Source organism: Andrena cerasifolii, chromosome 9 (genome assembly GCF_050908995.1).
Source record: "Andrena cerasifolii isolate SP2316 chromosome 9, iyAndCera1_principal, whole genome shotgun sequence".
Taxonomy (NCBI): domain Eukaryota; kingdom Metazoa; phylum Arthropoda; class Insecta; order Hymenoptera; family Andrenidae; genus Andrena; species Andrena cerasifolii.
Genome location: NC_135126.1, coordinates 13,242,691 through 13,258,642, shown reverse-complemented (window position 1 = coordinate 13,258,642; position 15,952 = coordinate 13,242,691). Strand labels below are relative to the sequence as shown.

Genomic DNA, 15,952 nt, shown 5'->3' with positions numbered 1-15,952 from the left:
AGAGGATAGGCATCGTTGATCGACTTTCTCGGTAGTGGCTGAGAAAGACGTGTCGGTTCGTATGAAGGAACTCTGTTAACACTTTTCAGGCGTTTTAAAATGTAATTTACAGCGACCGACATAATGAGGAGGCGATCGACGCGCCATCTGTAAACGAGCGGGAAAGAAAAGTGTTTGAAGGCCGCCGGCCTGCCGGCCGGGCCGAGTAACTCGGGTCTCGGGCGAATCAGTGTACGAGTCTCTCTGCCATTTGCGCGTCGGTACGCGACTACGCGGCAGTAGTGATACCAGAATTCTACGTGTGCTTACCGGTGCGTAGAAAACGCAGGCCTTATTAAGTGGGTCTCGTAGCTAAGTACTTTATCGACCTCACGATTAAATCGATCAGCATGGCAGACACAGAAGCCAAGTAAGTACGAACGATTTTTCTATTGATTCATCGCAATAGTGCAACACGTTTTCACCGAACGCTTCTGTTATGTTTCGTTACCGAATAGCGCAACGGCGGGCTAACGATCCCGTCGTTTTAAAACTCTCTTCCTCGTTCGTTCGCCCCTGATTTCTTAGGATCGATTGCAGCTTTTCTTGCTTTCACAATTCTGTTTGCATCGGCGCTGTATTGTGTACAGTTTTGAAAGCGTACGTAGTTTTGTAAGAGCACGGCCACGAGAAAGGGACACAACGGGGGTGGGAGAGGGGGGGAGGGGGGTATGCCCTCTCTACGTGATATTCTCAGCTTGATTCGTAAGACGCGTTACGTTCTCAGGATTACCTGCTTTTGCCACGATACGTGCTCCACTTACCAGAGTCGCTGTTCTGGCGGCATCGTTTACCCGTTTATTTTTCCCACTTGTTGTAGCTTCGCGTACGTGGGACAACGGTAAAGTGGCACAACGCGTGTCCACCGAGTGTTTACTATTCATATTTATCGTCCTAGTACTGTTCCCGTTAATATCCTCCAAATCACTCGGCAGAATATTATATTCCTTGCTCGTAAATCACGTGGCATCTAATCTAAGCAACAAACCAACATAGTTAATTAAATATTCCGTTGCGCGGGATCCCTTCGACCATCAATCGTAATATAAATATCCCAGATGCGATAAAGGTATCGATTCTATACGTAGAAAGTACTGGAAATATTTCACGGATGATTGTACGCGCATCGCCTTAAAAAGAAAATGGACAACGTATCGATCTGCTCTCCTTTACCGACTACATGTCGAAACCACGATTATTTTCGTGTTTCGCCCCGTATTTTCTAAAGGAAGTATATCGAGTTACTAATGAAGAGTATCGACGCTGCCTAGACTTATTTAAGTTCCCGATACTATGGGAACAGATGTATATACGTTACATCGATGTATATTTACGGTCCACGAGCATCCACGATTTGCCGCGCCGAAACATTCTGTATATGTGTGGTTTACGTTGCCTATATGGCGATACGTGTGCCCGTAAGAGGTGAGAGAAAGAGAGTGTGAGTGCGAGGAGGTTGTGAGAAGGGGAGATGAAAACAGGATAATATCAACATCGCTAGGTGCCGCCACGGTTGGCGTCCTATCTCTATTTCCTTTCCTCCTCTTTCTGCCTCTGTCTATAGCCGTAAAGTATAAACTGAACAGGCCAAAGAAAATCAGATAGTATTTACAGTGTCTGGTTTTTACTGTAATTTCGCAAGCTTTTTTTACCATCTCTTTTTCCGCACTGTTACAAAAACACTGTACGTATTCCTACAAACACAAGCCACTATTGTTATTGTGTAGAAAGGATACGTTTCTACTATGTTTACTTTATATTCTGCATTCTACATCACTATCCGTAAATTATTTGTAAAAATAATCGAGTTCGTGTATTCGTGTTTAGGGAGACTAAAGTCGCTACAACTCCGGAAAAGAAGGTTGTAGAGGAGGAGAAGAAAGCAGTTCAAGAGGTCGACGAGGACTCGAAAGCATCTGAAAATGGAGACTCGAAAGAAACCAAAGAAAATGGCTCTAACGAAGAGAAAGAGTCAGAGGAGAAAGAGCCAGAATCAACGGAAAATGGCGACTCTACAGGTAATATTACCAAACCAATATGATAAAATAGAACATAAAGTTAAGTCACAAAATTTACGAATTTTGTATCCTGTAAATACAGATTATTATCGGAGAAATATAGAAAGTATCGCATAAAATAATACAAATAATGTCGAATAGATTTTTAACTCACGTTTCTAAAAATGATCAGACAACACGGTTCCTGTTTATAGATGCCCCCGTTGATAGTTGCTGTATAAAGAGGAAGTCGACAACTTTAAACGACGCAACGGAAGATACTGCCACTGATGGTGCGAGTCCTGAGAAGAAGACAAAAGTGGAAGAGAAGTGCGCTGAAACGGAAAGCAATGGAGAAGCAGAAGCTACGGCCTAATATTTTTTTATGTTTATCGCAGACTTTATCTATAGATGCAATTTTAACAACTAACTGAAAAGTCAGAACTGACAAAAATTTGTTATCTGTGCATCGTCAAGATAGACGAGCATTAAAAGCAAAAACTTTAACATTATATTAATGACTTTTTGTGTTCAGACATATGTGTGTTTATTGCAACCATTTTTGTGAGTCTGATTGGCAATAGCATTACATGTATCCACAACATCATCATATACTTCTATCTCAAATTACTACCATTCATATTTCCTACGTTTTCCATACTAGCGTCCATATTGTATGTATTCACCTTGTACTAGATTTGTAAAATAAGGAAGATGTAATATTAGAAATAATATATTTCTGATTTGTGAAGATGATGGTGTGGTGCTTGAGAAAGATATTTATGGAAATATTCCATACGCAGTTCTCATTCTTTCTGATGCACAGACATGAGTATACAATACACATAGACACCTTATATCGGAGATAGAAGAAACAATATTTTTCTGCAAATCAAAATACATTCCTAAAACACAATGAAGCTCACCCAATGATTGTTAACATTTCCCGACGAAAATTATATAACGAATTCTATTTGTAGACTCTGATATCAAACACACCTGTTTTACTACTTTGTACTCGCGTACAACTTAACTATCGACCGAAGTTAAACAAAAAAAAAACGTAGATGTATTATCATGTGTTGGGTGCGTTAATATTAATGCGATATATAATTTAAACAGTTTACCAATTAAAATATAGTTAATAAAAGAAAAATTTATTCTTTAGTCATCAAAAATCTTTGTTGCATCTTTCTACTATTCTTTTATTGTAATAGTTTAAAATGCAATGCAGAAGTGACTTTTAACAAACTATTTTGACAATCTGTAATAACTTGTATGTATAGAAATGTTGGTGAGCAGAAACATTTAATATTAAATTTCAGATGATAACAGCAATAAAAAGAATGCTGCGTTGGTGATTTTAATGAAACGTTGCATATCAAAATCTTCAAATGCATATGTGAATAAATAAGGCAATTATATGCGTTTATAAAGAATATAACAGGTGAAAAAAGCAATTTAGTATATACCATAGTAAATGAACAATTGGCTTATAAACGCTGCACGTATATAACTACTATTTTGATGGAAGTCTTATTTGTTTATATCTAGTACAAATTATTTTCTTACTAATAAGGTATCGTCGTACAATCAGAATCATCGTGTAATATTATTTTTTCTGTAATAAATACTATATACAATGTAAAAAAAATGTATAAGATTATACTGTAACGTGTTCAATGACCAGATAAACTCGATCTAAAAACAATATTAATGTATTTACGTTAAATTTCTGTTTCATGTACAAAATCGCGGAGAATAATGAAACAGAATTCTACTCATTCTGCAGATTGATATATAAAGAATAATACAAATCTGTTTTGAGTTATTTTAACAAAATCCCAAAACTCAATAGCTAGCGTAATAATAAATTCAGATTGTTACAATTGATTCTTTAAACTATATCGATATTGAATATCTAACGAAAAGCAAATTTTCCTCATTGGATGGAGTCTATATACATAGATTTGTTATTTTAATTCATTTAACGTAGAAAACTTTTTCGAATTATTATTACCTCAATAATTCAGACCTTTTTCATTGCAGTTGATGTCAAATTTCTTCTAAAACTGTAATATGCAATGCTATTTCACGACTCTCGTGATATTTAAATGTGATTGGTCGAAATCAAACGTAAACAAACGGAAGGAAACGTTTAAAAATTAATCAACTATATTTTTCTTATTTTTAGAAATATGCTTACGTTAATTAACGTATAAATAAAGATGATTAAAGCCTGCAATTATTGTTTGATACATTAAAAACTTAAAATTTAAGGTTTCAAGTATTCCTCAACATCAGTGTCATCTATCATCTATTTATAGGAGGTACGGAAAATTTTGAAAAACTGATGACGGATGCGAGAGTGCCTATAGGCGCTACATTGCGTTTATTTAAATTATGTGACTAGTATTTAAGTTTAAACCTTTGTAATTAAGTGACATACTTGGAAACACATTTCTTCTGATTGTGATATTCATACAAGCTTACAAAATGAGTACGAAACCAATTTTCTTCAAACCTGGTAAGTAAAGTGATACCAAATTTGCTGTACAAGCAAATCTTTATACATACAGCTTTAATGTTATTTTTTAATGTTATTCTTTAACGTGCTGTTACGCACATATTGCATCGTATAAGATGCTCTTCTGATTGTGATATTATACAACATAACCTACCGGCGCTATTAAACGTGTTTAACATGTAATACTCTCTAAACTGATTTAACAACTTTTAATGTTACAGGAGATAGTATGTGGCAGGAAGATAAACCAGATATAGATGCCCATTCGTCCACACAATTTGTATATAATGCGCATCATTCCCTTGCACTTGATATGCAACGCCAACGATTGCCGACATTCAAATACAAAAGTCATATTATTTATTTATTAGAAAAGTATCAAACATTAGTTCTGATTGGAGAAACTGGATGTGGGAAGAGTACACAGTTACCTCAGGTATGTTTCTACGCTTATTCTCATGGTTTGGTTTCATAAAGCCAATTCCCTTTTATACGATTAGGTAGAATTCAAATAAGTTATGCTAGCTATATGAAAAATTCATTGCAAGTGACAATATTATTTTATATGCAAATAAAATATTTAAATCGTAATGTAAAATACAAAATGCAAATCTGCTATGCAATGCTTTTTTCGAGGCTGTAAGTTGTTAAGCACCATGCACACTTGTGTTGCATGCAGACTTTTTAACCAGGTTTTAGGTACCATAGCAAAGGACTTTATAAGTACAGATTTCCACGTAATAGTTTCTCACATAATCAGTTTTTTAGGGCATAAGTTAATAGTTCTTTGTACGATTACTAGTTTCGTCTAATTTGGGTGGTATAGAGATTCTCTCCAGATATAAATTCATATTTTCTATTGTTTGTCATTATTAACTGTTTTCTTTAATTTTCCTTTAACCTCTGTGTTAATATAAAATGGCTCCTTATGTAGTAGTAAACAGATTTATTTCTTGCCTTTCGGCCTCACAATGGGGTTACATATGTTATGTCTGTAAGTGTTTCTGGGAGTGTTAACTAAAGATTGTGCTTTCGTTTTGACTTCTTCAAATGGCTCCTTATGTTTCTACAAATGTAAACTTAACAATATTAAGATAATATGAAAAATAATTAATTTACAGAGTTATGTGTTACAACTTTTGCTTCCTTCATGAATTCTATTAACACGTTTCATACAGAGATGGACATTATTTAAATAAAACATTATTGAAATAACGTATCAAATAAAAGAGAGTTCATGTTTATTTGTCCCGAATAGAAATAACTCAAGTCAATTTGAAGCACCATGGATGAATCAGTTTATTCGGCAAGAATTCATCCGCCGGCCACAAATAATTTTTAACCGACTTCAAAAAGGAGGAGATTATAGATTCGACCAGTGTGTATTCTTTTTTTATCGGTTAATAATGTATACCTATGTCGTCCATATTTGTTATGCCACACTAGCGCCACCATTCCCGCGGTGGTAGTTTCCTTTGCCAATATTGAATTCCACTTAAGAGTAAACTCGTTCCGCGCAACGATGACTCTGGGGAGGCTGTTGATTAGTAGGAAATCGGCAGAGAAAGCGCTACGATCAATCGCGTGCACAGGCAGTACCTAGTGAGAGCATATAAACTGCCCTTTGGAGTTGCTCGGCGATGCGTCATCGATTATACAGAAACCGAATTTCTTTATTTTTCATCATCGTATAAATATGAAAGTGACACCAATGGATTCCTTGCATTCTCCCGATTAAATTGACAGAAAATAATTTAAATCGGACTACTTTGAACGAAACGGGCTTTCAATTCTGCAAATAAATTTTTCATATGATTTCCTTAATTATGGTCCAAATTATATCATTTTTGGGGCCAATTTGATCCACAAATAAGAAATCGATTCATCCGTGGCGCTTCAAATAAAAATGGACTCGTGTTATTTTCATTAGACGAGTCTCGAATAAAATTTTTGTCTTTTATTCGAACTCAAATTTTTATTTGAAATAATTTTTTGCCCATCCCTGGACTTTCATGCATACTGTGTGGGTCAATAACCTACAACAGGGTTGACTGGTGGCTCGCGAGCCACCGGGGGCACCTCCGCCTTGCTACCACGCTGAACGGCCCCTTCCATATCTCCCAGACTCTGACGATCGCAGTCGATTGCTCCTTCTGTCCTTCTCTTTTTGACTGCGATCGTCAAAGTCTGGTAGCTATGGAGGGACGCCGTTCAGCATAGCAGCAAGGCGGAGATGCCCCCGGTGGCTTGCGAGCCTCCAGTTAGTCAACCCTGACCTACAATATTTATCAGTAGTGAAAGTTCGATCAAATAAATAAGATTCTTTTTTAATTTCATATGAAAATTACAGAAAAAACAGAAGCCAATCTTATAAAAATGTTAACATAATTGTTATTTTTTTATATTTAAATACGTCAGTTCAATTCTTTTGATCCACATTTTAAGATCCCACCAAAAACCTAAAATTTTATTAGAACACAAAACGCGTCACGCGTCAAAGCAGTCACGTTTATAAATCTTTTTAATTCTTTACAATTCTATTTATCCTTTCTTTTATGAATGTTTATCTTCACAATCAGGACATGCACGCATAAATACGATAAGCATCGCGTGCAAACGTAGCTGCAGTTAGAACGTAAAGCACGCACGCGCACATAAATAGAAGTTTACAATATAGTGTACATATAGCCATTCTATCGAAGGCACTAACACGTTTCGCCAGTGCTTCGTGGCTGTTCGGAGCGTAATATATGTTAGTACAACGTGCTAGTAGCTCTGACTTTTATAAAATCGTACCGCATAATTTAGTGAGCAGTCATGATTCATAAAAAAGAATATCACGAAACCACTTTCCTTATCAATTGTTCCGTTATCGAACGCTTAAGAAGAAAGATTATGTGACGGAAGTGCGACTGTAGTTTCACGACGATACAAAATTCCACGTTATTCCGATAATAATAAACCGCGGATGAAAGAAGCGATGTAGAATATTGCTTAAAGAAGATATTAGAAGAAAATAAGAAGAAGAATTATCGCGTACGTGTACCGACGTGTTATTAATCGATCAAAATGGTATAAGTGAAATCTGCAAGACCCCATGTAACCATGTGGAGACGCGCCACGCCAAGATATTCCTGAATTCCGCAACATCCGTCGCTACGAAGTCAACTAATCCTACTAATTATAAGGGTTTTATTAGCATGGCTGAAGACCTATGACATAATATACCATAAACGCAAAGACAGTCCAAGTGAAGTGGTACCGCACGAAGTTCGATGATGTACGTTCGAAGTACGCCGCCTGTCACCTGTCCATTACAAACAAATATTCAACATACAATAATACAGTAGATAACTTCGAGATAATGGTGAATGAAAAAAATACGCTCGACGTTTCTTTCCATTCGTATATGGTTAAAAACATGCACATGAGGAAATGAAACGTACATGGCCGGCGAAGTGATTGCTATAAATTCCATTTTAGAAAAGGAAGAACCTAGTAATACAGAATGAGAAGTGCAGTATGGGGTATATAGTAAAGCAGATATAGTAACACCAAAAAGTGCCAAAATTACGAACAAAATGTTCGGTACAACTACACTGATAAGCAGGTCCTTTATAACAATTTTGATATTATTGACATTATACTTTCTTGGAATGGACATACTGCTTTATTCTAGAATACAAAATTATGACGTAAGACCAACAAGCAATGGTACGCGTTACGCTTCGATCATACCTTGTGATTTTAATCCATTATGCACAGTGACTGTGAAAGGATTACTACTAGATCATCCAAATCACTTTCTGCTGAGTCCTCTAGCAGCTGTTATGGACAATCTGTTACAAATAAGCAACTCATGGACATGGGTAACGCCAAATGCGATCAGTTGTTTCCATGTGTTAATAGCAGTGGCTGCTGGTAAATGTGTTTCCAGTGACTCGTTGTCTCACAGGCGGCTAGGCGTCGTACTCTTTCAAGCGAGGACGTGGTTGGACGATCTGGATGGGCATGTTGCTAGAAAAAGGGCAAACATCTATGGTGAACGATCAGATTTCGGTTCGAGTGGTTATATCATCGATGGTGTTTGCGACGCTTTAGGCTGCCTCGCGTTACTCATCGGCCTATATCAATTTCTTGCCCGCAACTCGAGCAGACGTGGAGGATACGATAAGCTGGCACAATTACCTGTTTCGTCGATCGTTGAACCGGGGAACGTAACTTCGAAAACCTTGAACGCAGCGCTCCGCAACATATTACTTATGACCGTCCATTTGTTCCTGACCAGCGCTGCCTGGAATCGATATATAGCTTTATACCAAGATCTTCTTGAGACTGAATATAGGACACTGTCGATTAGTAGAGAACACCTTTACGCTAGACAAACAACTATATTCAGAAGCTTGTCATTTTGGGTAATAGGTCTCTGCTGGAAATTCATAAATTTTCACGCAGTCATGGATTATATACTCCTAGCAATATTCTTCGATCGAATGCGGGAATACATTAGACTCATAAGGTGGTCTTCGTATGTAGTTGTTTTGCTACTTGTATATGTAACCGAATTTCACTTTCTACGGGCCTATACGTATGTACAAGGTGTACCATCGTTTATCGACGAAGAGATATCTTCGTCCGATGTTTTCACCCAAGGATGACAATACGATTCTTTGAAAAACGTCTTTTCTATATTTATTAATTACTGGTGATACATGGCAATTAGAATAACACTTCCACATTGAAATGTGCAAAGTCGTTTGTCTACAAAGGTAGTGTGTCAATAAAGTGTTTTGTACATTAATATTTTTCTGCATGTATTTTGTATACCAAGTATACCTAAATGGCAGACTGATATGTATGAAAAAATATGTATACAACCCCTTAAATGCTTAGCTGGTGATATTTTATTTCGGTCTGGATTCTAAGTTAACATTAATACGGTATTTATATGATGTTAAGTTCGTACTGTTGGTGTAAGTTTCTAAGAAGATTTTGTTAGGTGATTTTCAAGTTCTAATGACTATTATCCTATAAAATTGCCTTTTCGAACCAAAGTATCAGATCTTCATACAGACGTAGATTGCCAAATATTTGACACATTTATCTTCCTTGGTAAGTACTTACATAGTATGTATACTTTAGATATTTAATCTGCTTAACACGAGTGTCAGATACATTCGATCTTTTAAATGCTCTATGTCTGTGATCTTTGATAAAATATGAAATAGTTATTTGATTCCTGTTTTATTTAAGGGGTTAATGTGTAAATTTATAATAATAAGCAGCATATACATAGTGAAAAATGTTTCGCATTGACCATGGATTCACGATTAGCCATTACCTAAGTTCTTTCTCTCTCTTTCTTTTAGTATATTCCTCGTGTCTGTTGTTCAGCATTAAATGTTAGAATAAAACTATTGCATTTGTTGATTTATGTATTCAATCAGAACAATAATATATGTGTTATATGTATTATCCGCACGTATAGATATATATTTGTGTTAAACATACCGGCTGGGTAATATATGTTTCTATGTGATATTCGTAATGCTAAGTGCGCCCTATTTAGTCTAATTTTCTATTTTTTACTAGTAATAATTAATGATCTCTTGCCTTTACTTGCACATCTTAATTGTAATCCAGAGTCTGAGATTCACCTACATACTTGTGGCACTTGTAAGTCTGCCGACGTCACATGGCCGACTTTTAACATACATAAGCCGTTATAACGAGCTTTTGATAAAATCCAATATAAATATGACATTAAACCACGAAGGCGTAATGCATACATGTAATACTCGATCGTTATCGGATTATCTACGCGAAAATTGCAGCCGGCAGCTGTATCTGAAAGTATAAAGCTTCGTGTACAACTTGGAAACCAATGAGTGCAGCTAACAATACACTAATCAAGTTAATGTGAAATATAATCTCTACTGAACTGACATATGTCGTTAATTCAATTGGCCTCGCCCCAATCCACGATAAAAGTTATATTCACTCCCGGCAACGTACGCGATCTCCTATGGAAGACAGTACATATAAACTTATTTACAAGTTTATATATTTTAAGCGCATCGCGAAACGCGGTTATTTTTTTTTTATTCGTCGTTTTTGCACGGCCTATTATACATAGATAGGTATGCCTGCTCCACAATATCATGGCCCCACGGCAAAAAGGAATCGTATTATCAAGTATAATAGCGCAGTGTCAACACTTTTTAGCCTTTAGAGATAGCGTGTAGGTTTTTTGCGCGCTTTTATCATATATTATCGTTTGTGTAAGTAAATTATCGTTCTTTTTTATTTCAATATCACTCTTATCTATTTCATATCACAATGTCGCCAGCTTTGGCAGCATTAGTAACATTAGTTTCTAAAAAATTATAGTACTTGCATTTTCCGCTTCCAAGAAAAATGATATACCCATATGTAATTGTTATATTTACAGAAAGATACTAGTTAGCCAAAAGGAAATATACACGATGATTTATGCACCGTGATTACTTGATGTATCGTAAATAATCATTTTCTTAATTTTCGAACACCGTATGTATATATAGTTACAGCCTTGGATATCAACTATTTGCTGTGTTTTTTTGCCTTGTTGTCAATGGATATTACCGTTACTCTCACGTCAAAACTCTCACGATCTTATTGCATTATTTTTTAACTAGCTTACAAGGGAAGATCCCGAACCCGAAAATTCAAAAAATTCTGAAACTTTGTGAATCTGTAGGGGATTTCCTCCTGATTACAACGCAATTTTGTTTGCTGCCCAAATTCACTCAAAGGGGGTGAAATTAACCCCCGAAAAATCGGCTATTTTCCGATTTTGTGTTATAACTCGCGAACTGTAAGAGATAGAAAAAAACTTTCGAGACAAAAGTTACTTCTTTTAATTAGATCTATCATTTGGTGAAGAAATTATTTTACAGTTCACGAGTTGTAACAGAAAATCGGAAAATAACCGGATTTTCAGGGGTCAATTACACCCCCTTAGAGTGAATTTTGGCAGCAAACAAAAATTGCGTTGTAATCAGAGGGAAATTCCCTACATATTCACGAAGTTTCAGAATTTTTTGAATTTCCCTTGTTAGGTACCACAGGTTCGTATTGCAAAATTTTGCAGACCCTGTGTGTTCAACGGTCTAACAATCTTAAAAATGTATAGCCTCTATCTAAAGAGACCGTAATAGAGTATACTAAGCAATGGTGAGCTTCGTAGGGAGAGCTAAGAAAAGAGGATTCTTCCCAAGTTATCCAATAATAATGCCTCAGTGCTAGTTGGCCTATCAAACTTTGCATCTAATCATCGTTGTTCCCACAGAGTGTGGGCTGTAGAGTTTTCTTCTATTTAAACATGTACATTGCAGAGCTCACTATTATTTGTCATACCTAACTGCACACCCAATTGTAAAATACGCCACGAACCGGGCGAAAACAAAACTTAATCGCCTATTTTTTAACTACGTATGTATATGCTTGGGCACCCTGAAGGATTTTTATCTACTCTCGGTTCAGGTTCGTAGTAACGTCACAAGTGTAAATGCACACGTGGACACTTGCGCTTCGCCCTGTTATCGAAATTAATGAATATATTTAACATCGAAATATATAGACAATGGATTACATTATGTAATTCGATATTCAGAAAATACAGATAGCTATATCACCCTTACTTTTTGTAATTATAGTACCTTGTCGAGGCAGGATGGTGTACAGACGGGAAAATGATCTGTATCACGGAACCAAGAAGGGTTGCAGCCACCTCGCTGGCCAATCGTGTCGCTGATGAACGCAACTGCGTCTTGGGCACCGAAGTCGGTTATTCTATACGTTTCGATAATTATACGGACGAGACAACAAGGATCAAGGTACTTTTTCACGTGTTAATACACCCTGGTCGAATCGATAATTCTTATTTTTTTCACAGTACATGACTGAGGGAATTCTCCTTCGTGAATTAATGAGCGATCCCTTGCTGACGAGTTATTCCGTCGTCGTCGTGGACGAAGTGCATGAGAGGACTCTTCTCACGGATATCATTATGGGACTTCTGAAAAAGATACTTCGGGTAAATGAAATTACATAAATTCTGCATAAGCAAATCTAAGTGAGACTGATGTATTGGATATTGTAAATCAATATTCTCTGTTTCAGAAACGAAGGAGTTTAAGAGTTGTCGTTTGCTCAGCTACGGTCGACGCGGAACAACTTCGTGATTTTTTTAATACGAATACCACGAAAGACTCGGCGAAAGATACCGCGGTCATATTAACTGTCGAGGGTCGACTTTATCCAGTAGATACGTTCTTTGTAAAAGGTATACAGCAGCGTTTCCCAACCTTTTTTAAGTCGAGACCCCCTTTTATAATATTCAAATAATCTGCCTCCGCCCCATATAAGGTAAAGTAAATTTAACGAGGTAAAGAAAACACATTGAAAATAGGTATTTCAAAATAAAATTCTAACTTAATAATAGTAAACAAAAACCAAAAACCGTGGCGACGCCCCAGAAAACACTTCCCGAACCACCGGTTGAGAATCACTGGTATACAGGGTGTACTAGAAAGATGAGAACCCCCTGATTAACTCGGAACAATGAAGTTTTTGAAAAAAACAATCCCACCGAGTGAAATCTAGTTCGACTTAGCTTATACCTCTCTTGATGCTATGCTACTTGTATTCGACCCATTTCTCTTTAAGTATAATTATATTGACATGTATGAAAGTAGAAACTAAGTGCTTAATGTAAATTGCGTGCAATATGTTCCAGAGCCAGTAGCAAATTACGTCACCAGCGTGGTAGACACCGTTTTGAAAATCCACGAGAAGGAAGAACCTGGCGATATTTTAGCCTTTCTCACGGGTCTGGATGAAGTGGACCAAGCAGTTTCCCTCTTATCAGAGCACGCGAAACTTATAAAAGAAGGCAAACGTACGTAGGGTTTAGAATAATGCTCTCGTTGCTTCTTTGGCGTTACGTAATCGCTTAAGATAGACTCACAGATTTTGTTTCTTATTTTTCGTCATTCTTTCTTAGTGAAACTTCTACCCTTGGCTATGTACGGCTCCCTTCCAAACTCGGAGCAACTTAAAGTATTTTGGAGGGCTGCCAAAGACACTCGCAAAGTCATCGTAGCGACGAACATAGCAGAAACATCGATCACTATTCCAAACATCGTCTATGGTAGAGACAAAACACATCGTTATGTATAGCAATATCCCACCGTTTAAACAAAAGACCAAAGTGAGATTCGTTTTTTAATTTCAATCTAGTAATCGATTGCGGCTTCGTCAAAGTTCCCTGGTTCGAGGCGGAAACTCAGACAAACTCTCTTATAATCGTGCCTGTATCGAAAGCTTCCGCTAATCAACGTGCTGGTCGAGCTGGTCGCGTTCGAACAGGAAAGGCATATAGGTATGTAACTGAAAGGAAGTTAATTAAAAATTGTTCGTATTCAAAGTCTCAGCTAACGTTCACCGTAGGTTGTACACAGAGGAAGCATATTCTGAGCTGTTCGATGCAACCCCACCAGAAATGCAGCGCTCCGATTTAGCACCAGCCATTTTACAATTGAAAGCTCTAGGCATCGATAACGTACTGAGATTCAATTTCCCTTCCGCTCCACCGAGCAAAAACCTTCTCACAGGACTAGAGTTACTGTACGCATTAGGTGCAATTGACAGTAATGGAGAATTAACGACACCATTGGGTATCACAATGGCGGAGATGCCTTTAGAACCTGTTTTCGCGAAATCCGTTATAGTATCAGGTAGTGTTATTATCTCGAGCCCTAACCGCCAGATTAGTGTAAACGACATTTTTTTCGATTTTCCGCTTTTGATGCAAAACGATGACCTCTGTGTACCACGCACCAGCTCGCAAATTGTGCGATGCAAAAATGAATTTGCCGTACGTTATTGGTGCCTTGCAGTATGACAGCAAAAATACCTTCTACTGTAAAATTACTTTTCGGCGCTCGCACTAATTTGGCGGTTAGGGCTCGGTGTCATAGAACGCTATTTCATTGTTTTAATTGCAACGAATGATTGATTAATTACCCTTTTGAATGTAGGTGAAATGGGATGTTCAGAAGAATTATCAACGATTCTGGCTATGCTTCAAGTGCAGAACGTTTTCATAAGGCCAGCTGGAGGTCAGGCTCTTGTAAAGGCAAGAGTGGCGCATAGGAAATTCGAAGTCGAAGAAGGAGATCTTTTGACAATGCTCAATGTGTATACTGCTTATGAGAAAAATAAAACGTCTAGTTGGTGCCAGAAACAGTTTCTTAATTACAAAGCGTTACGAAGGGCCACCGAAATTCGAACACAGATGCATCGCATGATGAAAAGATTACAAATACCACTGGTTTCTTGTAACGGTAAATTAGGTTGAAGATTATACTGCTCACATGTATTATGAATCATAAAAGAATCTTACAGTGACAATTCTTCTTTGACCCTTTTAGGAAATGTACAACAAATTTTAAAATGTATAACGGCTGGACTTTTTCCGAAAGCGGCGTATTTACATTATACTGGCGTATATAAAACAGTGCGTGGTAATAGGGATTTGTACATACATCCAAACAGTTGTTTATATACATTACAACAACCCCAATGGTTTGTATATAAATTTCGATAGTTTTCATTTTTGTATGAAATTTACATGTACGTTCGACTATCTAATTCTTTATTTTTCTTCAAGGTTACTCTTCTGCGAAGTTTTACAGACAAATAAAACCTACATGAAGGATATAACTGTGATACAACCAGAGTGGTTACTGGAATTAGCTTCTCACTTTTACGAAAGAACATCGCTCGAGCACGTTTAATACAATTTTTGTAAATAATCACAATAATAACATAATTAAAAATAGGTAACTGACTTTGATATTGTTCCACTGATTTGCAATTAATTACGCATTGTCGCATGGTCGACACCGTACTGAATCTACTGCGCAACCGGCACAGCAGATTCGACTGACTGTACATAAAATATCTTTATATTTTATATGACAATATAAAATTCGGGTTTGTCAGCTAGTCAAGAATAAATTTATTAAAGAAAAATGCTAGCAGATCAGTATCGTACAAGTTGAAGGAAGAGTAGAAAGAGTAAGAAAGCTACTTAAATCTTTTAATCTATCTTACTCACAAGCATAGGCAGATGGATATGTTTTACTTCACGATGCTCTTAAGAATAAGCATACACAGGTTTCTAAACTACTTTTAATAAATTTGCTTCGATATGGTATTAGTGTCAACCCTGAACATCAAAATAATTCTAAATTACTGCAGGCTGCTGTTCAGAAAGGATATAGTATTTGTATTTGTATTTTTTGTTTTCCTGTGTGTTCCTAACACACAGGATGGCGTTTCA

General features: G+C 36.8%; 3 protein-coding genes across 4 annotated transcripts; all 3 read left to right on the top strand.

The window, feature by feature from the left end:
* Window positions 1-205: 205 nt before the first annotated feature.
* On the top strand, window positions 206-3,370 carry LOC143373018 (uncharacterized). Its single transcript, XM_076819774.1, has 3 exons — window positions 206-409; window positions 1,867-2,057; window positions 2,252-3,370. The coding sequence occupies exons 1-3, from the start codon at window positions 390-392 to the stop codon at window positions 2,410-2,412; spliced, it is 372 nt and encodes a 123-aa protein (XP_076675889.1). The 5' UTR covers window positions 206-389; the 3' UTR covers window positions 2,413-3,370.
* A 985-nt stretch (window positions 3,371-4,355) lies between these two features.
* Window positions 4,356-15,463, top strand: LOC143373014 (putative ATP-dependent RNA helicase DHX35). Of its 2 annotated transcripts, none has more exons than XM_076819767.1 (12): window positions 4,356-4,552; window positions 4,771-4,999; window positions 12,261-12,440; window positions 12,500-12,640; window positions 12,727-12,889; window positions 13,343-13,504; window positions 13,610-13,756; window positions 13,846-13,987; window positions 14,056-14,342; window positions 14,646-14,951; window positions 15,039-15,192; window positions 15,278-15,463. In XM_076819767.1, exons 1-12 carry the CDS (start codon window positions 4,533-4,535, stop codon window positions 15,402-15,404), a joined length of 2,058 nt encoding a protein of 685 aa, XP_076675882.1. In that variant the 5' UTR covers window positions 4,356-4,532; the 3' UTR covers window positions 15,405-15,463. The 2 variants fall into 2 exon arrangements, with proteins under 2 accessions (XP_076675882.1, XP_076675883.1); XM_076819768.1 differs by having other exon boundaries at window positions 4,356-4,563; window positions 4,785-4,999.
* LOC143373016 (ceramide phosphoethanolamine synthase-like) lies at window positions 6,974-10,508 on the top strand. The gene has a single exon (XM_076819772.1). It carries the CDS (start codon window positions 8,145-8,147, stop codon window positions 9,219-9,221), a length of 1,077 nt encoding a protein of 358 aa, XP_076675887.1. The 5' UTR covers window positions 6,974-8,144; the 3' UTR covers window positions 9,222-10,508.
* Window positions 15,464-15,952: the final 489 nt, after the last annotated feature.